The following is a 23,801-nucleotide window of genomic DNA, read 5'->3' on the forward strand; positions in this document are numbered from 1 at the left end:
TTCGCAGCGGGACTAATTTCCTTGCTTCATCTTCAAAACTACCAGAAAATGAGGAATTCCTGCCAATGGCATGAAGCAATGTTCGATCCCAAGAAAAAGAAAGACTTACATTTATATAGTGCCTTTCATGACCACTGGACATCTCAAAGTGCTCTGCAGCCAATGAAATACTTTTGGAGTGTAGTCACTGTTGTAATGTAGGAAACGCGGCAGCCAATTTGCGCACAGCAAGCTCCCACAAACAGCCATGTGATAATGACCAGATAATCTGTTTCTGTTATGTTGATTGAGGGATAAATATTGGCCAGGACACTGGGATAATTCCTCTGCTCTTCTTTGAAACAGTGCCATGGGATCTTTTACATCCACCTGAGAGCAGGCGGGGCCTCGGTTTAATGTCTCATTAGAAAGACGGAACCTCCGATAGTGCAGCACTCCCTCAGCACTGCACTGAGAGGGTCAGCCTAATCTAGGCGCAGGTCTTAAGATGGCAAAGCTATCTAAACAAGTGGAGCAGTTTCAAGAGTTTAAAAAAATATTCATTCACGGAATGTGGGCATCGCTGGCAAGGCCGACATTTATTGCCCATCTCTCATTGCCCTTGAGAAGGTGGAGGTGAGCCACCTTCTTGAATACAGCTTACTCAGCCCGTTTCAGAGTCAACCACATTGCTGTCACATATCTGCAAGACCGGGTAAGGACGGCAGCTTTCCTTCCCTAATTCTCATCATCATTATCATAGTCAGTCCCTCGGAATCGAGGAAGACTTGCTTCCACTCCTGAAGCGAGTTCTTTGGTGGCTGAACAGTCCAATACGAGAGCCACAGACCTTGTCACAGGTGGGACAGACAGTCGTTGAGGGGAGGGGTGGGTGGGACTGGTTTGCCGCACACTCTTTCCGCTGCCTGCACTTGATTTCTGCATCCTCTCGGCGTTGAGACTTGAGGTGCTCAGTGCCCTCCCGGATGCACTTCCTCCACTTAGGGCGGTCTTTGGCCAGGGACTCCCAGGTATCAGAGGGGATGTCGCACTTTATCACGGAAGCTTTGGGGGTGTCCTTGTAACGTTTCCGCTGCCCACCTTTGGTTCATTTGCCGTGAAGGAGCTCCGAGTAGAGCACTTGTTTTGGGAGTCTCGTGTCTGGCATGTGAACTATGTGGCCTGCCCAGCGGAGCTGATTGAGTGTGGTCAGTGCTTCAATGCTGGGTATGTTAGCCTGGACGAGGACACGGATGTTGGTGCGCCTGTCCTCCCAAGGGATTTGTAGGATCTTGTGGAGACATCGTTGGTGATATTTTTCCAGCGACTTGAGGTGTCTACTGTACATGGTCCATGTCTCTGAGCCATACAGGAGGGCGGGTATTACTACAGCCCTGCAGACCATGAGCTTGGTAGCAGTTTTGAGGGCCTGGTCTTCAAACACTCCTTTCCTCAGGCGGCCGAAGGCTGCACTAGAGGCGGTGTTGGATCTCATCGTTGATGCCTGCTCTTGTTGATAGGAGGCTCCCGAAATATGGGAAGTGGTCCACGGTGTCCAGGGTCGCGCCGTGGAACTTGATGATTGGGGGGGGGGGGGGGCAGTGCTGTGCGGCGAGGACAGGCTGGTGGAGGACCTTTATCTTATGGATGTTTAGCGTAAGGCCCGTGCTTTCGTACGCCTCGGTAAATACGTCGACTATGTCCTGGAGTCCAGCTCTGTGTGTGCACAGACGCAGGCGTCGTCCGCGTACTGTAGCTCGACAACAGAGGTCAGGGAGCATCCCGACCTTTGTCGTCTCTAGTTCTATGTTGATTCTAAAGGACATTAGTGAACCATATAGGTTTCAGTTGAGTGAGATTGCAATTAATGACTTGCTGCAAATATTCCCACCCAACAAAAAAAAACCCCAACCCCAGCCTTGTGACGTGTGCTGGAGCTCGCGCGCCCTTGCGTCACCCGCTCGCCGCTGACGTCAACGCGTCACCTTGCTGACCGGGCGCACGGATAGCGAAGAAAGCTTGTGTGAACCGTCCCGGAACTGGAATCAATGGGTGTGAGGGGGGGGGAGAGAGTATTGCGAGAGCTGATGACATGCCCAATTAGCAACAGGACAGACAGAATACGCCGTTCAATTTAAAAAAAAAAAAAAACAACTGAAAACCCGGGTTTAAATCGGGGTTAGTCGCTGCTGGGTGAGAATGAGAAGGGAGGCGCTACTTTGCGCGGGCGGAAGGGCGGCGTTGTGGTGCGGGCGCTGCTAGGGAGTGAGACGGCGCCGCTTCCGGTGGGCGGGCGGCCATATTGCGGGAGCGCGAGCGGAGCGGGAGCGGGAGCAGAGCCCAGCCCCGGGGGAGAGCGAGCGAGCGAGCGAGCGACGTTGTCACCCTCACACACCCACCCACCGCCCGCCAGCATGGCCACCCGCTCCGAGCGCGAGAAGTCGCAGAAGCAGAACGAGCAGCACCAGGCCATCCTGTCCAAGCTGCTGCGGGAGGAGGACAACAAGTACTGCGCCGACTGCGAGGCCAAAGGTAACCCCTCCCCGGGGGGTGTGCGGGACTGGCACACTCACTCCGGCACCGCTGTCTGCGGCCTGCTCCCCCGGGCACAGGGAAAGGGGAGGCCTCCGCCTCCGCCTCCGCCTCCTCACTGGGGAATCACAGCCTTTTCTGGGCTGCCACCTTCGGGCAGCAGGCTGGTGGCCGAGTCCCGGATTGTAGGGTGGGTGGTGGCGTTGTGTATGGGAGATAGGCTGCCGTCGCCCCATCCGTCTCCCTCTCCTCCCCCCCCCCCCCAATGTCTGTCTCTCTCTTTCTCCGCCCCCCTTCCCCCCCTCTCCGCCCCTCCTCTCCGCCCCCCTTCCGCCCCTCCTCCCCCCCTCCTCTCTTCCCCCCCTTCCCTCTTCCCCCCCTTCCCTCTTCCCCCCCTTCCCTCTCCTCCCCCCCCTCCCTCTCCTCCCCCCCCCTCCCTCTCCCCCCCCCTCCCTCTCCCCCCCCCTCCCTCTCCCCCCCCCTCCCTCTCCTCCCCCCGCCCCCCCCCCCAATGTCTGTCTCTCTCTTTCTTCCCCCCCCCCCCGTGTATGCCTCCCTCTCTTTCTCCGCCCCCTTCTCCGCCCCTCCTCTCCGCCCTCCTCCCCCCCCCCTTCCTCTCCGCCCTCCTCCCCCCCCCCCTTTCCCTCCCCCCCCCCCCCCTCCCTCTCCCCCCCCCCCCTCCCTCTCCCCCCCCCCCCCTCCCTCCCCCCCCTCTCCTCCCTCTCCTCCTCCCCCCCCCGTCTCAATGACTTTTAAAGGTGGCGAGTCCGCTTCACCCTCTTCCCTCCCCCGAACACTATCCGGACAAATTATTTCTTCCGTCTTGCTGTGGCGTTTTCCATTGAAGCTGCCTTGCCGGCTGTCCTCTGTCGGTGCCCGTTGCATTCTAAAAGCCTGTCATCGGGAGACTTCACACGCCCTTCACTCTTTCCATTCCACCACGCCCACCTCAGTAAAAATGTCACTTGTCCCATCCACAGTAGTACTCGTGGGATCATGCACTGATTCCAATCAAAGCAGTGGCTGTTTTGCAGATAAAATTGAAAAGTCTAACCGCGCAGTGCCACGATTCTTGTAATCTTGAATCGGGGCTCTTGGCACTTAATGTTTCATCAGTCATCGAATAAAGGTGCTTTATGCTGAGTGATATTCTCTCTCATCTTGATCAATTGTACAGTATTGAAGAGTCTGAAGAGCAAACTCCTAATGTGCAGCATTTATCAATTTTTTGGGTTAATATGACAGATCAGCTGAAACAATTACAAGTTGCATGTATTTATGCTGCTACAGTCAATCTTGACAATTAGTGTTGTGTTTTTGTTTGGATAAACTTGAAATTCTGCACTTGTCAAACTAAAGTTAGTTTTCAATACATCTGCAAAGTGTAGTTGAAATATTGCAATGTAGCTAGATTTACTTGGACACAAACTTTCTATTGCACAGCACTTCCTTCCTTTTTGGAGTGATTCTTTTGTATCTATCTACGGTTACAAAACACTTGGTTACAGTATAGAAATAGTGCAACTGTGTTGAGGAACCATAATGGATCCAGTATAGTGTTATGGTAGTGGCTTACATTTATTGCCTTTTTTTGTCTGCCACAAAATTCTGCAGTCCTTGGTTGCAAACCAAAGTAATCTCCATTGTTTTCCCTAGTCAGTAGAAAAACACATTTTTCGTCTAGTCTTGCTTTGAATTTCTTAATGACGAATAAATCCCTCCTGGCTTAAGTACATATTTACTTATTACAGAGTACACATTGTAAATAAATGATTTAATAACCAGCTTTGCTCCTTGATGAATTGCAGCCAAGCCATGGATTTATGAAGGGGCAGTCATGTTTGACACATTTGCTGGAGTTCTTTGAGGTGGATAAAGGGGAACCCAGTGTATGTGGTGTATTTGGAATTCCTGAAGGCATTTGACAAGGTGCAACATAAAAGGTTACTGTAAAAGATAAACATTCACTGGGTTGGGAGTAATATATTAGCATGGATAGAGGATTGGCTAACGAACAGAAAACAGAATGTCGGGATAAATGGTTCATTCTCTGGTTGGCTATCAGTAACTAATGGGGTACTGCAGGGATCAGTGCCGAGACCTCAACTATTTACAATCTATATTAACGACTTGGAAGAAGGGACTGAGTGTAAAGTAGCCAAGTTTGCTGACATGACAAAGATGGGAGGAAAAGCAATGTGTGAGGAGGGGATACAAAACCTGCAAAAGGACATAGACAGGTTTAGTGAGTGGGCAAAAATTTAGCAGATGGAGTATAATGTTGGAAAGTGTGAGGTCGTGCACCTTGGCAGAAAAAAATCAAAGAGCAAGTTATTATTTAAATGGAGAAAGATTGCAAAGTATAGCAAGACCTGGGGATACTTGTGCATGAAACACAAAAGGATAGTATGCAGGTACAGCAAGTGATCAGGAAGGCCAATCTTGGCCTTTATTGCAAAGCGGGTGGAGTATAAAAGCAGGGAACTCTTACTACAGCTATATAAGGTATTGGTGAGGCCACACCTAGAATACTGCGTGCAGTTTTGGTTTCCATATTTACGAAAGGATATACTTGCTTTGGAGGCAGTTCAGAGAAAATTCACTAGGTTGATTCCAGGGGTGAGAGGGTTGACTTCTGAGGAAAGGTTGAGTAGGTTGGGCCTCTACTCATTGGAATTCAGAAGAATGAGAGGTGATCTTACCGAAACGTATAGATTATGAAGGGGCTTGACAAGGTGGAAGCAGCCGAGGATGTTTCCACTGATAGGGGAGACTAGAACTAGGGGGCATGGTCTTAGAATAGGGGGCCTCCCATTTAAAACAGATAAGGAGAAATTTTTTCTGAGGGTTGTAAATCTGTGGCATTCGCTGCCTCAGAGCTGTGGAAGCTGGGACATTGTCTATTTCTGTCTTAAATTTATTCCGTTTCTTAAACGATAAGGGGTTATGGGGAGCGTGCAGGAAAGTGGAGCTGAGTCCATGATCGGATTAGCCATGATATTGAATGGCTACTCTGGGATCGAAGACATTGTAAAAGAAATTTCAAATGTGATGCTGAATTTTGATTTATCACGAGTTATGGGTCTCTTTTTAAAAAAAGAAATGAAGGCCACACATTGAGTATTTCTTGTGCTTTTCTCTACTCATTTCTAGTTTTTAATGATGTGAAGGTAGCCGTTGTACAACAGTACTCATTTCATGTCAAGAATTGCAGTTGGAAGATTTCTAAGATGGCAGTATCCATGGAGAGGTCCTGTTGCTGAGATGACTTGATTACGTTCCATGATTTGCTTTGTGAGGGCCTCTTATTTATTTTGGGGCCGTAAGAAGGAAACAAAAAACTCAGAACAAGAATATTGCTTTTATTCTATTGGCTGAATACATCAGTTGGTATTTTACTAAAGGTGTAAAGTTCCCAGATGCACCAGAGACCTTCAGAAACATGATGAGGAGGATTACAGGGCAGGGAAGAAGTATTTAGTTTTGATTGTCTGGCCATCATTGAATGGGGAAGGCTTGATGGACTCACTGGTCTTCTCCTGCCTGTCAGTTTTGTATGTTCCTGTTTATTTTACAGCTGAAGATTACATATATAACTTATTTTAGTGTATTGGCATTTTTACTGATGTGGCTATCATAGTGAAGCTGATTGAGATCAGAGGTTTCTCGGGGCCCCGGTATATCTGTTGGTAACTGCCTGATAAAGAAATTAAAAAGGCCTCCGAGTCCAGTGTAAGATGGTCGGGTTAGAGTAATTTCATTGCTGTAGCTGCTGTCTGTCTTGTTTTCTGCTTAACTTTGCACAGACATTCCTTTTCAAAGTTTAGGGCAGCGGTTGGAGGTGTGCTGTTGTGGCCTTGCCTTTGCTGTCTACACAGACAGTGGGGATATTGCATACCTCTGTTATTCTTCAGCATCTCTTTGTGCAGCTTGTTCTTCCCATCGTGTGATGCTTGCGATTTTTCAGCTTGCATTATAATATTTGCTTGGGAAGTGACCTGGCTAACCCAAAGAAGTAGTGCTTTATTAAGCATTACTTTAACGTAAGTTGCATTGGCCTATGACATGAACTTTGTTTTTGTCTCTCCCTTTGTGCAACATCAATTGCAGTGATGTGGAAGTTGTCATGTTCCTTCATGTGATGCTGTTTTTATTGGCTCTTTGTAGTTTCTCATTACAAGACATTAAACCGGTTGACCGGTAGTTGAGATTAATTTAGGAAGAATCATAGAATCTTACAGCACAGAAGGAGACCATTTGTCCCATCCTGCACGTGCCAGCTCTTTGAAAGAGCTATCAATTTTTACCCCTTTAAGTTTTTATCCAATTACCCATCGAAAGTCATTATTGAATCTGCTTCCACCACCCCCTCAGGCAGTGCATTCCAGATCACATTGGTCCAGACTTTGATATCCGCAGTGAAAGAACGGGCTTTTGAGCAGCAACTTGCAGTTCCTAGCGAGAATTTCTGGCGTGGTATGCTATATAGAGGATCTGTAGCGTGTGTGAGCAGGACAAGCAACCGTGTGTGTCCTCAAACAATCAGATTGAAGAATCTTCACATGCAGCGTCCAAACCAGCAAGTATAAATTAGAATATTTAATTCATTGTAAAATCATGTATAGAAAGAGAGGGAAAGAAAGATGGTATAAAGAAAAAAAAGACCATCAGTTTTACAGTGACTTTCATCACCCAGTGCGTTTTACAGCCAATGAAGTACTTTTGAAGTGCTGTCACTGTTGTGATGTAGGAGACGTGGCAGCCAATTTGCGCATAGCAAGCTCTCTCAATGTGGTAAGGACCAGATAATCTGTTTGATAAAGGGATAAATATTGGTTGAGAGATTAAATCAAGAAAAAGTTACAAAAATTTAATTTTTAATTCAATAATCAACAATAATTACATTCTGAAGGAATGAGACTCCACACTTGTAAAAGTACATTTTCAGTGCCAGAGCGGTTGTTTGACAGTAAGACTTATCATGCCATTAAAAATTCACCCGAATGCGCCAGCCCAAACCTTGTCTGGTGTGTTTAATGGGTAAGTACAGCAACTTTGTGCCCTTGCATGAATTTCAATGCCGAATCTCTTGGCGACGTACTGGTATAGTATAGCCTGTGGAGGAGCAGGGTAATACGGACAGCATTTTACTGTGCACGTGCGGACTTCGGAAGTTACTGTCCAATTTACTCCATGATGATGAACATTGCTGGCTTTACCGTTATTAATGTGAAATCTGGGGCATTAACGTGCTGCGTTTATTAAAAAAATATATAGATCGTTGTTGCCCCACGGGCTTTTTTGCCAATTCCCTTAAATCTGTGTCCTCTGGTTACCGACTCCTGCTAGTAGAAACCGTTCCTCATTTATTTGATCAAAATCCTTCATGATTATGAATGCCTCTATTAAATCTCCTCTTAACTTTCTCTGCTCAAAAGAGGACAACCCCAGCTTCTCTCACGTCTCCACGTAACTGAAATTCCTCTTCCCTGGTATCATTCTAATCAATCTCCGCTGCACCCTCTCCAAGGCCTTGACATCCTTCTTAAAGTGGCTGACATCATGGTCGATGGAATTGAAAGTTTAGGACTGAGGACTAATGACTCAACTGAGAACTGGCAGCATTGACTGCAGAAAAAGGAAATTACGCTAAACCTGTATCGAACCTTGGTAGGCGACACTTGGAGTACTGCGTACAGTTCTGGTCGCCATGTTATAAAAAGGATATAGAGGGACTGGAAAGGGTTCAGCGTAGATTTACAAGAATGATACCAGAAATGCGAGGCTGGGAGTCTCTTTTTTTTTTCCTTGGAAAAAGAAGGCTGAGAGGTGACCAAATGGAGGTCTTTAAAATTATGAAAAGTTTTGATAGAGTGGATACAGAGAGAATGTTTCCACTTGTGGGAAAGAGCATAACTAGAGGCCATCAATACAAGATAGTCACCAAGAAATCCAATAGGGAATTCAGAACAAACTTCTTTATTCAAAGGGTGATGAGAATGTGGAACTCACCACCACAGTGGTTGAAGTGAATAGTATTGATGCATTTAAGGCGAGACTAGACAAGCATATGGGGGAGAAGGGAACACAGGGTTATGCTGATAGTTAGATGAGGAAAGACTGGAGGAGGCTCGAGTGGCGCATAAGTGCCAGCATGGACTGGTTAGACCAAATGGCCTGTTTCTCTGCTGTATATCCCATATAATCCTATGCTTTTTAGATATGAATCTGTTGCTTTTTTCTTAGGTGCAGCTGCTAAGTTTTGGAGCAACAAAGCTTCATAATGGCATGGTTTGTGGATTTTTGTTCTAATCTTAGTGCCCATTGACTCTGATCTCAACCACTGCTGCCTCTATAGCCAAAATCTTGCTTTCCCCTTCTGTTGGGTTTAAAAACTGCCAGGTAGAACATTGTCATTTTTACTCTAGGTCCGAGACTCTGATGCAGCGACACAATGACATTGAAAGCTACAATTCTGGCTAAAGCTTTATTGGTTTTAAGCAAGATATTACACCATACCTAATTAATTAGGAGGTATATACCTTCCTCCACCTATCAACTATATCTCTTCCGATGAGATTTAAATATCTAATTCTCTCCAGGAGAAGAGAATATTTAAATAGTAAACTACAATGCCCAATGCGTACTTTGAACTCTGATAAATGATGTATGGGTACTGTATTGTATTTGGGTGCTTTGGGGCTGTTGGGATTGATCTCGGGGAAATCTGCTCGTTCCCACCACTGATCACTATCAGGGTCACCTGCTGGGAGTGTATGTCTGTCTGTAGAGGAGAGCATTGGGGGGGCTTCCATGATTGAAGAGTTTGTCAGTTATTGTCTAAGATCACATATTATGAAGGCACAAGTCATGGGTATGATGTAACATTCTCCACTTGCCTGGATGAGTGTATCTCCAACAACACTCAAGAAGCTCGACATCAACCAGGACAAAGCAGCCTGCTTGATTGGTACCCCATCCGCCACCTTAAACATTCATCCCTCCACCACCGGAACACTTTCTGCAGTGTGTACAGTGTTATACCTGGGCTTGAGTATCAGGGGATGGGTGGCTCAAGTTTCTGCTTTTGGTGCAGATTGCGTTGGTTTCAAATTGACTTTTTTGCTCGGATTTCCACTCCGTTATTTGCATATCTCCGCATGTAAAATCTTCCATGAACCAGTGCAATCGGGCAGTGTTTTACAACGTAATTTATTTTTTCTTGCAATTTAAATATTCCTTGATAAATGAATGGCAACCTGGCCTAGTTTTATTCGTACAGTTGAACATGGGCTTATCACAAAATAAGCATTTTTAATAAGTGTCTCGTCCACTACCTGAGATTAAATCACTGAAAATGACTTTTTAAAAAGCCGCAGAGAAACATTTACTTGTTTCATTGGAGTACAGTAATGACCACATTGTTTCTGAGAGGGTGACTGGCGCACATCACACCGCCTCTCTTACCCAAGATAATCGCACCTTCAAGGAAGGAATTGAACAGAAAAAGGAGGAATGAAATACATAAAAATCAATGCTGGCATAGTGAACTTAATGGGGTCTCTCTTGTAGTGATCAATGATGTCGCACTGAGATTGTTGTACTATTGACGGGATCAAGTGTGTTGCGTACAGTTTGTAGAGGAACAAGCACTTGTTCAGCCTGGGTATTTCTTTCAAACGTGAATGTCCAGGATCACAGCTTAAAAAAACATCCATATTGTTGCAATGTCCTTAATTGCAAGTTAAGAGTTGAGCAGCATACCTGCATTTTGAAGGACTGCCCTAGTATGCTGACTCAGCTAATTTGCTGCATATTCCTGACCCCTCATCCCTTCCGCATGTACTGCCTGTGGGAATGTAATCAGCTCACTGTTGCATCTGTCACTGCAGCCAATGTGGAGATGGGTGATATGAAAGTTAATGGTTGCTTTAAAAAAAAAACTAATCTAGAGGAGTGAGCTGAAATCGCACTTCTTTAAAACATTTTTAAGAGAACAATTACCTGCAGTATATTTAAAAAAAAAAATTTGGGGATCAGTTGAATGCAGTACTTTTCAGATTTGTAGATTCAAATATTTTGCAAGTAATGTTATGTGGGGTGCACTCACTGGATAAATATAATATCCAGTTGCTCAAACATTCTTAAGAGAAATAATATTCATTGGCCCCAAGTTTCCACACGTGGCAAAATAGGCGCCCCCTCCGCGCTGGGCGCCCGTTTTTCGCGCCGAAAACGGCGCCTGAAAAAACGCGGTATTCTCGAGCGCCTTGCAGCTCGATGTCTGCTTGGCGTGGCGCACGGGCGGAGCCTACCACTCGCGCTGATTTTGTAAGTAGGAGGGGGCGGGTACAATTTAAATGAGTTTTTTGGTGCTGGAAACCCTGCACGTGCGCGTTGGAGCGTTCGCGCACGCGCAGTCTGTAGTAAACATTGGCACTCGGCCATTTTAAAAATTGCTGCAGAAAAAGTGAAAATTTGTTTATTGAACCCTTGCAAAGGCTTGCATTTTAATTTTTTTGATATTTCTGTGTGTGAGGGAGTGCATTCTGTAATTAAAGATAGACTGTGATAAATGGGACACATGCACTTGTTTGAGACTATTCAAATTCTTTGTAGCTGTTCAATTTTTAATAAAACCACATTGCCCTTCCATGATCAGCACTGAGGCTTCTTCCAGCTTTCTCCCCCTGCCGTCGGTTGGTCCCGACGGCAAACCGCTGCCTCAAGCATTGAGGCTTTTTCCAGCTTTCTCCCCCTGCCGTCAGTCGGTCCCGACGGCAAACCGCTGCCTGAAAGGCCTGCCTGAAGCACTTCCACACAGGTAGGAACATGGTTTATTTAATCTTTTCTTTGCTTATAAATTTTTATTCAGGTTGGATTTATTTGTATAAGTATAACTCAGGATTTATTGTAGAATTTAATGACTTCCCTCCCCCCCCCACCCCCCAACCTCGTTCCCGACGCCTAATTTGTAACCTGCGCCTGATTTTTTAATGTGCAGACAAGGTTTTTTCAAGCCTACAAAAATCTTCACTTGCTCCATTCTAAGTTAGTTTGGAGTACATTTTCACTGTGGAAACTTTCAAATCAGACGTCAGTGGCCGGACACGCCCGCTTATAGAAAAAAAAATTCTGTTCAAAAGTGAAACTGTTCTACCTGACTAGAACTGCAGAAAACTTAATGTGGAGAATTCCGATTTCTAAGATACTCTGTTCCCCACCAGTTGCTCCAAAAAAAAAAAAATCAGGAGCAAATCATGTGGAAGTTTGGGGTCGGTCAGAAATTAGGACTTGAATGAGGTGGCTGTGTTATAGATTTAGATATGTCTGCACTAGAGTTCATACAGTGCAATATCTTGTATGGGGGTGTGGATCTTTGCTTCTAACCACAGGGTACACTTATTTCCTTGTTGGTTAACTCCCTTCCACCCCCTCCCCGCCCTCCACGCTCATGCACGCTCAATCCACTGGCTGCCCTCTGGTATTTCTCAAAAGATACCTCATGGCCAAAGCCTTGACCGTTACTGAGTTGGGTCAGAGGAGGTGAGGGCATCATCAGAGTCTGATATCCGCATGCATTTCTAACTGGGATTATTGGTTATTCGGCAGAGTTACCTGCCAGCACCTGTTGCAACACATGGTTGAATAAAGCTGTTTAAAAATTCGGTCTTAATTTCTACTTGACCAGTATTAGCATATTTTTACAGCGTCTAGTGAAATTTTAATCGGGATTTTCTGTTTCAAGTGATTTACATTATACAATTTATTTCACCATTTAAATTAAATCTGTAAATTCAAATTGGACACTTTTTTTTAATTGGTAGAAGTGTTTCAGGAGCTTGTGAATGTCTGCAAAGAATTAAAAAGCTGAATCGGTTTTCAAAAAGGATTGGTTTTATGTGTGGGGAGAAAATCCAACAGTATAGATCAAGATTGAGTTATAACATTCAAAATTGGATGTATTAAATATTGTGCGGTTAGTAAGTTCCACTTCAGGGACACAATGGAATGTGGATTTTAGAATTTTAAGCTCTCCTTTAATTATATCTATACATGGGTTGCACTTAAGATGCATCAAGTGCTGTTTTCTTGGCAGCTGCAAACTAAGCCAACAACCAAGTCATGATCTAATCCTCTGGCAGTACTTCAGAAAGAGAATCGTGATCACTGAGATTTAAACCCTTCTGCTTTTGCAGTCCTTGAGTCGTTCATAGTAAGTCAGATAATGCACTTTATAATCACTTTTTTTTAATCATGTAAAGTTTTAGTGTGTGTCCTTTTGCAGCTAAAAAATCTAATTTCTGTTTATTCAATGCTGGGTGAATTTAAATAGGTTCCAATTGAAAGATTTCAAAGCCGCTGTTTTGTGATATTGGGCCGGAATTTGCAGTTGGGATGACTGCAAACTGGCAGCATTTGGTGCCATTCCACCGTTGAAACTAACCAGAACTTTGCATGCGTAAATCCTGAAGTTGCGGTCAGTCATTGACGGCTCCAAAACTGGCAATGCTGTGCCTGTCACACTCTTTTCTCCCCCACCCCCAGAGCCGGCAATCTGTGTAATCAGCCGAATCGGGAAAAACAGGAAGGCAAAATATTATCTGAATGGTGACAGATTAGGAAAAATGGGAGGTGCAATGAGACCTGGGTGTCATGGTATATCAATCATTGAAAGTTGAAGGTACAGAAGGCGGTGAAGAAGGCAAATGTTGGCCTTCATAGCGAGAGGATTTGAGTATAGGAGGAGGGAGGTCTTGCTGCAGTTGTACAGCGCCTTGGTGAGGCCATACATTGAATATTGTGTTCTGTTTTGGTCTCCTAATCAGACATTCTTGCTATTGAGGGAGTGCAGCAAAGGTTCACCAGACTGATTCCTGGGATGGCAGGACTGACCTATGAAGAAAGACTGGATCGACTAGGCTTGTATTCACTGGAATTTAGAAGAATGAGAGGGGATCTCATAGAAACATAACATTCTGATGGGATTGGACAGGTTAGATGCAGGAAGAATGTTCCTGATGGGGAAATCCAGAACCAGGGGTCACAGTCTAAGGATAAAGGGTAAGCCATTTAGGACCGAGATGAGGAGAAACTTCTTCACTGAGAATTGTGAACCTGTGGAATTCTCTACAAGGTTGTTGAAGCCAGTTCATTAGATATATTAAAGATGTGGCCCTTATGGCTAAAGGGATCAAGGGGTATGGAGAGAAAGCAGGAATGGGGTACTAAAGTTGCATGATCAGCCATGATTATATTGAATGGTGGTGCAGGCTCGAATATTTTCTATATTTCTAAAACTTCGGCTCTTCTACAGTAAGTATGCTTTTAAATTCCACACTAAAAGCTCGAGCAGAAGGGTTTAGGTGTAACTGGGTTTTTGACTTTTATTGCTGCCAAACAAATGTTAAGGGCCTGGAAAACTAATTTTAACTTTGTGCAGTGTGTAATTTGTCCATTTTAATAAAAATAAAAATTATGAAACTTAATGGTTAAAATTTCTTTTGTCCATTTTTCAGGTTTGCCTTTCCCTGTGTGAGAACCACATCTTTCTTTTGCTCTCCAACTATTTTTTTTTTAAGTTAGAATTTTAAGAGCTTACTCACTTCCTATTCTCTAAAAATTCTGTTTTGATTGGCTGCTTAGACAGCAGTTCGCACAAGGGGATCCCGAGCATAGTTTGATGACTTGACTTGAAGGTCGGAAAACCCAAAGCTCTGGGCACAAGGATCGCGAGATCCTTATGTGAAGTGTGCTTCGGGTCCAGCAGTGAACACCTTCGCTTCGCTGTTGACCGCAAATTCTGGGACTTTGTGCTCCTGGAGCTTTCTGCCTTCAAAGTGTGACTGACAGAAATTCACAGGTGGACTGCTTTTAAATAAGCAACTTTAGCACTTTCTAGAAAATAGATGTGAGGTCGTGGTGTGTGCAACCAGCATCCATGCTCCAAATGGTGAGTCTTTTGTCAAGCAAACACTTACAGAAATTACTTGTGTTTATCAATGATTAGATAGGAGCCCAAAAATAACACCGGTTTACATTGTGTATTTTGTTTTGTTGCTGATTACGCATATAACTTCTGGGATTTTCCACTCCATAGCAAATAATTACAGCCACAGCAGTTGCAGAAATGAACCTCATTAACGGTGGTTAAATGGGTGTGTTTGGCGAGTGTCTGTTTTTGCTTGGTATTTGTTTTAAACTTAATTTGTCATAAATCAGTAATAGCTTTTATTTAAAGTTTAGTTGAAAACCTACTCGTTCATCCTCCAGTTTGTATTCAGATATTTTCCAAAAAACACAAACTGCAGAGAAACAATTTATGAAGTGTTGCAGAGGAAGTATTGTACCTACTGTGTTTGTAGGTACAATACTTCCATAAAATATGATGCATATCACTTTTTACTGCTGAGAGTGTAATCATGCAACGGTTTTTCCTTTTGACTAGTTTTATATTAAAAATATACATCCAATGTCCCCACAGTTCGGTGGGGGTTTGGAAAAGAGACGGAGACAGTTGAATTGACTTGGGTGTACTTGTTGGGAAACATTCAGTCTTCAAAGGTTGTTTTGGTGCAAATCAACATGGCACTTATTCTACATGCTCCCCACATGAATATCAAAACCCTGCACCATTCTACTCAAATTTATTTTAAAAAGGTGTTTTGGACACTAATTTATTTGTCTCCGACCTTAAAGAAATACTGTACATGGATAAATGCTGCATATGAATTAAATTACTACTTCAATGTGTTTTGTCATATTGTATTGGACACCATTGTGATTGTCGAGTAGCGGCACTTAACCGCGCAAGTCTGATGCTTTCTTGTAGTGTTTAAAAATTCTTTGAATTTTTATTGAACTTGTGCAAATGGGACATTCTTATTATCCTAATTGTCTTCTGGAGAATCACTAACTCGAGCCTTGGATCAAGGTCGGTTTGAAATTCCCTTATAAATCTGACCGTTTGCTGCATCTCCAATCAGTCGTTTTCCTCCCGTCATTGGAAAAATCCACAATTTTGTGTCTTGTGTATTCAAAAATGTGGTGATTCTCCTTTTTTAATTAATTGAGCCACAAACTATTGTAGATGACATCTACAACCAAGATGATTTTTATCTTATTTTGTAGAGGATGTAGCCTTGAATTAAGGCAAATGATGACATTGTGCCAGTCAGAGCTTTTTTTTAAAAAAAACTCTTACTCATGGGCTACATATTTATTCTGTACATTGTATATTCTTTATTCATATGTCACAAAGAAAGAGAAAGACTTGCATTTATATAGCGCCTTTCACCACCACTGGACATCTCAAAGTGATCGACAGCCAATGAAGTACTTTTGGAGTGTAGTCACTGTTGGAATGTGCTGCTGTGTACAATTTAAATGATTACAGCTTTTGGCTTCTGTATAATCCAGGCTATAGAGAATAGCTTCCCAGCTTTGTTCATTTATAAACAAATCCTAATCCCCAAACTGCATTGGTATAATGTGTACAATTGCTTTCCAGCAGCTTGTCATAACAAAATTCCCTTAAAATTACAATTTTAACATTTGAATGGGAAAGTTTAACAATGGACCAGAAATTGATGGGAAATAATGATGTATTAACAGTGCTTGTCATGATTAATTTGTAAAAGAAAATCAGCAATTTTTAATGTAAGAGATACAGGTATACCATAAGTTCGGATTCATCACACATTGCTTCATCGTTGCCATCACCAGAACTGATAAAATTACCTTCTTGCCAGGAGACATCCCACTGAAGTTTATTAGTCATAAAATTGCTGGATTTACAATGTTAATGCAAATTATTCCCAGCGCAGCCATGTAGGGCTGATAATTCATGTTGCAAGGACCCTTTTGAGTGGTGTAATTTATGGTCCTCACATGACACTCAACCTTGGAGGCCTGGAAAGGGAACAGTGAAGCTGTGGATTTTCTCTCCAGTAGGTAGTGAATTGTTTCTAAGGGTTTTTCTGTCTCTGGAACCCCTTGCCCATCCACACTTCTTGTACAGGAAGGTGACGAGTCGCAAGGGAGAGAATGTCCTGTTTGAGACTGAGGGGAGCACTGTGTGCGAAGGCTGAGTTTCAGCAAGAAGGTAATCAACCACCTCTGACATCCTAAAAGAGGACCTGCATTCATGGTCCACCCACCCGTCAGTGGTCTTGAAGGTCTTGCATCCACAATTTCTATGCGTGCACTGGCATCGTGTGAAACATTACCCAGAGCACTGAAGGATTATTCAACAGATTGCAGATGCTATATTCTGCAGGGCATCTGAGTTAATAGAAACATAGAAACATAGAAAATAGGTGCAGGAGTAGGCCATTCGGCCCTTCTAGCCTGCACCGCCATTCAATGAGTTCATGGCTGAACATTCAACTTCAGTACCCCATTCCTGCTTTCTCGCCATACCCCTTGATCCCCCTAGTAGTAAGGACCTCATCTAACTCCTTTTTGAATATATTTAGTGAATTGGCCTCAACAACTTTCTGTGGTAGAGAATTCCACAGGTTCACCACTCTCTGGGTGAAGAAGTTCCTCCGCATCTCGGTCCTAAATGGCTTACCCCTTATCCTTAGACTGTGACCTCTGGTTCTGAACTTCCCCAACATTGGGAACATTCTTCCTGCGTCTAACCCCGTCAGAATTTTAAATGTTTCTATGAGGTCCCCTCACATTCTTATGAACTCCAGTGAATACAAGCCCAGTTGATCCAGTCTTTCTTGATAGGTCAGTCCCGCCATCCCGGGAATCAGTCTGGTGAACCTTCGCTGCACTCCCTCAATAGCAAGAATGTCCTTCCTCAGGTTAGGAGACCAAAACTGTACACAATACTCCAGGTGTGGCCTCACCAATGCCCTGTACAACTGTAGCAACACCTCCCTGCCCCTGTACTCAAATCCCCTTGCTATGAAGGCCAACATGCCATTTGCTTTCTTAACCGCCTGCTGCACCTGCATGCCAACCTTCAATGACTGATGTGCCATGACACCCAGGTCTCTTTGCACCTCCCCTTTTCCTAATCTGTCACCATTCAGATAATAGTCTGTGTCTCTGTTTTTACCACCTCACATTTATCCACCTTATACTTCATCATCTGCTATGCATTTGCCCACTCACCTAACCTATCCAAGTCACTTTGCAGCCTCATAGCATCCTCCTCGCAGTTCTCACTGCCACCCAACTTAGTGTCATCTGCAAATTTGGAGATACTACATTTAATCCCCTCGTCTAAATCATTAATGTACAATGTAAACAGCTGGGGCCCCAGCACCGAACCTTGCGGTACCCCACTAGTCACTGCCTGCCATTCTGAAAAGTACCCATTTACTCCTACTCTTTGCTTCCTGTCTGACAACCAGTTCTCAATCCACATCAGCACACTACCCCCAATCCCATGTGCTTTAACTTTGCACATTAATCTCTTGTGTGGGACCTTGTCGAAAGCCTTCTGAAAGTCCAAGTATACCACATCAACTGGTTCTCCCTTGTCCACTTTACTGGAAACATCCTCAAAAAATTCCAGAAGATTTGTCAAGCATGATTTCCCTTTCACAAATCCATGCTGACTTGGACCTATCATGTCACCTCTTTCCAAATGCGTTGCTATGACATCCTTAATAATTGATTCCATCATTTTACCCACTACGGAGGTCAGGCTGACCGGTCTATAATTCCCTGTTTTTTCTCCCTCCTTTTTTTAAAAAGTGGGGTTACATTGGCTACCCTCACTCGATAGGAACTGATCCAGAGTCAATGGAATGTTGGAAAATGACTGACTGTCAATGCATCCGCTATTTCCAAGGCCACCTCCTTAAGTACTCTGGGATGCAGTCCATCAGGCCCTGGGGATTTATCGGCCTTCAATCCCATCAATTTCCCAAACACAATTTCCTGACTAATAAAGATTTTCCTCTGTTCCTCCTCCTTACTAGACCCTCTGACCCCTTTTTATATCCGGAAGGTTGTTTGTGTCCTCCTTAGTGAATACCGAACCAAAGTACTTGTTCAATTGGTCTGCCATTTCTTTGTTCCCTGTTATGACTTCCCCTGATGCTGACTGCAGGGGACCTACGTTTGTCTTTACTAATCTTTTTCTCTTTACACACCTATAGAAACTTTTGCAATCCGCCTTAATGGTCCCTGCAAGCTTCTTCTCGTACTCCATTTTCCCTGCCCTAATCAAACCCTTTGTCCTCCTCTGCTGAGTTCTAAATTTCTCCTAGTCCCCCAGGTTCGCTGCTATTTCTGGTCAATTTTGTGCACTTGATGAACCTATGAAGTTCATAAATAGGATGTGATACCATTCATTGAATGTGATGGTCTGCGATGTCCAATGTCCATCCTGCATGTTAATGTAGAGCCTCTGATGTGCTCATGATGCCTTTGTTCTTCATCACTCTAACATTCGTTGGGCCTAATGGCCTGTTTGTGATGTACATTCTATGCAATATTCATGACTCGTGGTGCGGCATAGGGACAGGAGTGCTGAATCCATTATGGCAATCCTCCTCCAGGGTTATGCAGCCACCTTTTCCTCCTCCTGATAACCCCTGTTTCTCCTCCTCAGCCCCCACCTCCAGGTTGATGTGTATCTGTGGGACACTCTTCCTCCAGTTCATCCAAAGGGAAATCACATGTCATGTTTTGTGACCTCTTCTCTTGAGATAGTCTCTGTGGGGAAAGTGTATATGCGAAACACTTAATTACTTTCTATTGCATTGTAAAAAGTTTTTTAAGTTTTTTAGGTGTTAGTAACTTTTCAAAGTTGGTTTAAGGTCATTTCAGAAGTTACAGGCCACTTCGCAGGGACTGACTATTTGTGTCTACAATTTCCAGGATGATGTAGCATGGAGATTTCCTCCACCTGCATTAATTTGATTCTTGGTGCAGCTGGAAGCATGTCTTCAGGTGGTCAATTTATTTACGTTTTTTTTGTAAAATTTCACGTGAAAATGAATTTTTTTGAGCGCCATGGTAGACCGTGGTTAATTAGAGCAGCATTGCTTTGTTTTTGTTGAGAACTGGAAACTATCAACTGCAGAAAGCTTAATTTTTCTCATGGCAAAAATTGAAGCATGTTTTTTCCTTGGGCTGTAACTGTTTCTAAATTATTTGTAAATCAGCTAAAAGATGAATTTTCGAAGCTTTTGAGGTAAAATTTCCATTGAAAACGATCCAGTACTTTTTAGAGATTTTGCATGTCCAAAGCAATCTTCGTAAGAGAATATTTCAGCATGGGTTCTTCTGACCTTGGATAGAAGTCAATGATTTACAACCAACTGCCAATCCGGATCTAATCACAGCAATAAGACCCCATAACAAGACTTCACCTCAGAATAACATATTTTAAGTTATGGTGCAATGTTCCTGTACTTTTTTTTTTAATGCCAAATGCTACATCTGCTATGGTTACATGGAAGATTACCTGAAGAAGAGCAGGCAGAAGTGGAGGTGATGGTTGAGTGAACAAGTATCATTGAATTAACATTCCCTCTGGAAAAAGTGTGGAGGAGTTGATGAGCCTGGATCTGGGAACATAGGACCAGGAGTAGGCCATTCAATTAGATCATGTGTGATTTGTATCTCAACTCATTAACCTGCTTTTGAAATTTCATGTACCTTGGCATCATTACCTGACAAATATCAATTTTCACAACTTCATTGACCCACTAAACCTTTTTTGGACAGAGCTCCAGATTTCCACAACAATTTGTGTAAAAATGCTTTCTGATTTCACACTTTTAAATAGCCGAGCGCTCTCATTTTTAAGATTAGGCTTGTTCTAGATTTCTCCACCAGAGAAACTAGTTCTACTATAGCCATCATATACTTTTATCATTTTAAAGACCTTGATTAGGGCACCCATCAATCTTCCAAACTCAGCAGACTGCATACCAGGTTCATGCAACCTGTCCTCGTAATTTAGAATCTCAGAATGGTTACAGCATTGTGGGCCCAAGTTTCCACATGATTTGCGCCTGATTTTTAGGAGCAACTGGTGGAGAACAGACTATCTTAGAAATCGCAATTCTCCACTTTTTTTTTCTGCAGTTCTAGTCAGGTAGAACAGTTCTACTTTGGAACAATTTTTTCTTCAAAAGGGGGCATGTCCAGCCACTGACGCCTGATTTGAAAGTTTCCACAGTAAAAACGTACTCCAAACTAAAGTAGAATGGAGCAAGTGAAGATTTTTGTAGAACTGAAAAAACCTGTTCTACACATTAAAAAATCAGGCACAGGTTACAAATTAGGCGTCCAGAACGAGGGGGGGGGGGGGGGGGAAAGGCATTAAATTCTACAATAAATCCTTATTTATACTTCTACAAATAAATCCAACCTGAATAAACATTTATAAGCAAAGAAAAGATTAAATAAACCATCTTCCTACCTGTGTAAAAGTGCTTCAGCGAGGGAGAATTCTGCAGCCGTTCGTTGCCGCTGAGCAGGAGGCGGGGGGGGGGGGGAGAGAAAGCTATTCGTGCCGCTGGGGGGAGAAAGCGGTTTGTTGTGGAGGGGAAGGAGACAGCGGTTTGTTGCCGCGGAGGGGAGGGAGGGGAAGGAGACAGCGGTTTGTTGCCGCGGAGGGGAAGGAGACAGTGAGCAGGGTAGCTGATGTGCTGATGGCAATGTGATTTTATTAAAAAATGTTCAAAAATTAAACGGCTACAAAGAACTACAAAAATGGCCGAGTGCCAATGTTTTTTTTCACACTGAGCATGTGCAAACGCTCCAACGCGCACGCGCAGCGTTGCCGGCAGGAAAAAATTAATTTAAATAGTACCCGCTCCCTCCCACTTACAAAATCGGCGCGAGTGTAGGCTCCGCCCCCCGGGCGCCGCGCCAAACAGACAAGGAGCTGCAAAGCGCTCGAGAATAGCGCGTTTTTTTTCTGGCGCCGTTTTAGGCGCGAAAAACGGGCGCCCAGCTCGGAGGGGCGCCCGTTTTTTTTATCCTGTGGAAACTTGGGCCCAGAAGGAGGCCATTTGACTTTCTGAGCCCGTGCTGGTTCTCTGCAAGTGCACTTCAGCTATCGGTACAACCTCCAAAATTCAGAAACCTCGGGACACAGGTCATTTCGGTTTTTGGGTGGTTCCGGATTTCAGAACAGAAATCCGACATCCCGAATCCGGGAACCCCTGGCCCGAGTTTCAGGTTTTTCCAGATTTCGGAGACTAAATCCGATGTCCCGAATCTGGAAACCTCCAGGCCGAGTTTCGAGTATTTCTGTATTTTGGAAACCGGGACAGCGGCTGCAGGGGTGATTCGGGTCCCGAAGCCGACTGGGACAGATACTGTGGGTGATTCAGGCCCTAATGCGGCAGGAACGGCAGCGGCGGGGGAAGGGATTGAGACCCAGATGCCGGTGGGGACATGGTGAGGTCGGAGGTGGGGATTGAGGCCCGGATGCTGACCGGGTCAGCGACTGTGGGGCGATTCAGACCCCATTGCCGATAGGGAGAAGGAGGAGTTCAACAGCAATCCAGCGGTCAGCGCTTTGGGTTTGCGAGTGCCAGTGGATTCAGAGTGCCTCTTGTGTCTTTTGCAGTGCGAGTTGTTTGGGAGTGCCAGTGAGTGTCTGTTTTTGGGAGTGTTTGTACAAGTTTCACGCTGCGGTGCTGTGCCATTGGTGTTTGGAATCACTGTTGTCAGGGGAATGTCCGGTTTTCGAAACGGATTCTGGATGCCGACTTGTGCGATCTGCACGGTGTCCGGTTTTTGGAACTCCAGATTTTGGACGTTCTACCTGTTGTCCCTTTCCCTGTAGCTCTGCAAACTATTTTCCTTCTGATACTTATCCAATTCCCTTTTGAAAGCCACGATTGAGTCTGCCTCCACTACCCTTTCAGGCAATGCATTCCAGATCCTAACCACTTGCTGCATAAAACTAAAGTTTTTCCACGTGTCGCCTTTGGTTCTTCTGCCAATCATAAATCTGTCTCCTCTGGTTTTTGACCCTATCGCCAATGAACAGTTTTTCTCTCTCTACTGTCTAAACCCATCATGATTTTGAACACATCTATTAAATCTCCTCTCAACCTTCTCTGCTCTAAGGAGAACAATCTCAGCTTCTCCAGTCCCTCCATGTAACTGAAGTCCCGCACACCGGAATCATTGTTGTAAATCTTTTCTACACCCTTTCTGAGGCCTTCACATCCTTCATAAAGTGCGGTACCCAGAATTGGATACAATCCTCCAGTTGAGGCCGAACCTGTGTTTTTATAAAGGTTCATCCAACTTCCTTGTTTTTGTACACAATGCCTAATATATATGAAGCCCAGTATCCCTTATGCCTTTTTTAGCTGCTTGCTCAACCTACCCTGCCACCTTCAACGCTTTATGCACCCCAGGTCTCTGTTCATGCACCCCCCACCATTTAGAATTGTACCTTTTTAGTTTATATTGCCTCCCCTTGTTCTTCCTACAAAAATGTGTCACTTCACACTTTACTGCATTAAATTCCATCTGCCTGTCTTGTCTACTGGAAGTCTTATCACTATCCTCTTCACTGTTAGCTATACTTCCAAGTTTTGTGACATCTGCACATGTAGAAATTGTGCCCTGTACACCCAAGTCATTAATATAGATCAAGAAAAGCAGTGGTCCTAGTACTGACCCCTGGGGAAAACCCCTGTATAACTTCCTCCAGTCTGAAAAACAACCGTTCACCACTACTCTCTGTTTCCTGTCACTCAGCTAGTTTCATATCTATGCTGCCACTGTCCCTTTTATTTCATGGACTTCAACTTGGCAACCTATTACGTGGTACTTTTATCAAATGCCTTATGGAAATCCATATACACCACGTCAACCACATTGTCCTCACCAGCTTGCCCTCTCTGTTACCTCATCAAAAACTCTATCAAGTTAGTTCATCACGATTTGCCTTTAAGAAATCCATGCTGGCTTTCCTTAATTAATCCACACTTGTCCAAGTGACAATTTTGTTCCTGATTATCATTTCTAAAAGGTTCCCCACTACTGAGATTAAACTGACTTGCCTGTAATTGCTGGGCTCATCCTAACACCCTATTTTGAACAAGTGTGCCATTTGCAATTCTCCAGTCCTCTGGCATCACCCCTGTATCTAAGGAGGATTGGAAGATTCTGGCCAGTACTTCTGCAATTTCCTTGTTATCCTCCCTCAGCATCCTAGGATGTATCCCATCCGGTCCTGGTGATTGATCAACTTAAAGTACAGCCAGCCTTTCTCGTACCTCCTCTTTATGATTTTTAAAAAATCTCATCCAATATATCCACTACTTCCTCTTCACCTTGTT

At 44.1% G+C, this 23,801-nt stretch overlaps 1 protein-coding gene across 4 annotated transcripts in view; it reads left to right on the top strand.

The window, feature by feature from the left end:
- The first annotated feature begins 2,259 nt into the window (after window positions 1-2,259).
- The window catches only part of smap1 (small ArfGAP 1), a 351,079-nt gene continuing 329,537 nt past the window's right edge, over window positions 2,260-23,801 (top strand). For all 4 annotated transcript variants that reach the window (XM_070884738.1, XM_070884739.1, XM_070884740.1 and 1 more), the window contains exon 1: window positions 2,260-2,511. In XM_070884738.1, the coding sequence (XP_070740839.1) occupies window positions 2,394-2,511 (118 nt within the window). In that variant the 5' untranslated portion in view covers window positions 2,260-2,393. The remainder of the gene's footprint in view (window positions 2,512-23,801) is intronic.

The sequence above is a fragment of the Pristiophorus japonicus genome, chromosome 7 (genome assembly GCF_044704955.1).
Source record: "Pristiophorus japonicus isolate sPriJap1 chromosome 7, sPriJap1.hap1, whole genome shotgun sequence".
Classification (NCBI taxonomy): Eukaryota; Metazoa; Chordata; class Chondrichthyes; family Pristiophoridae; genus Pristiophorus; species Pristiophorus japonicus.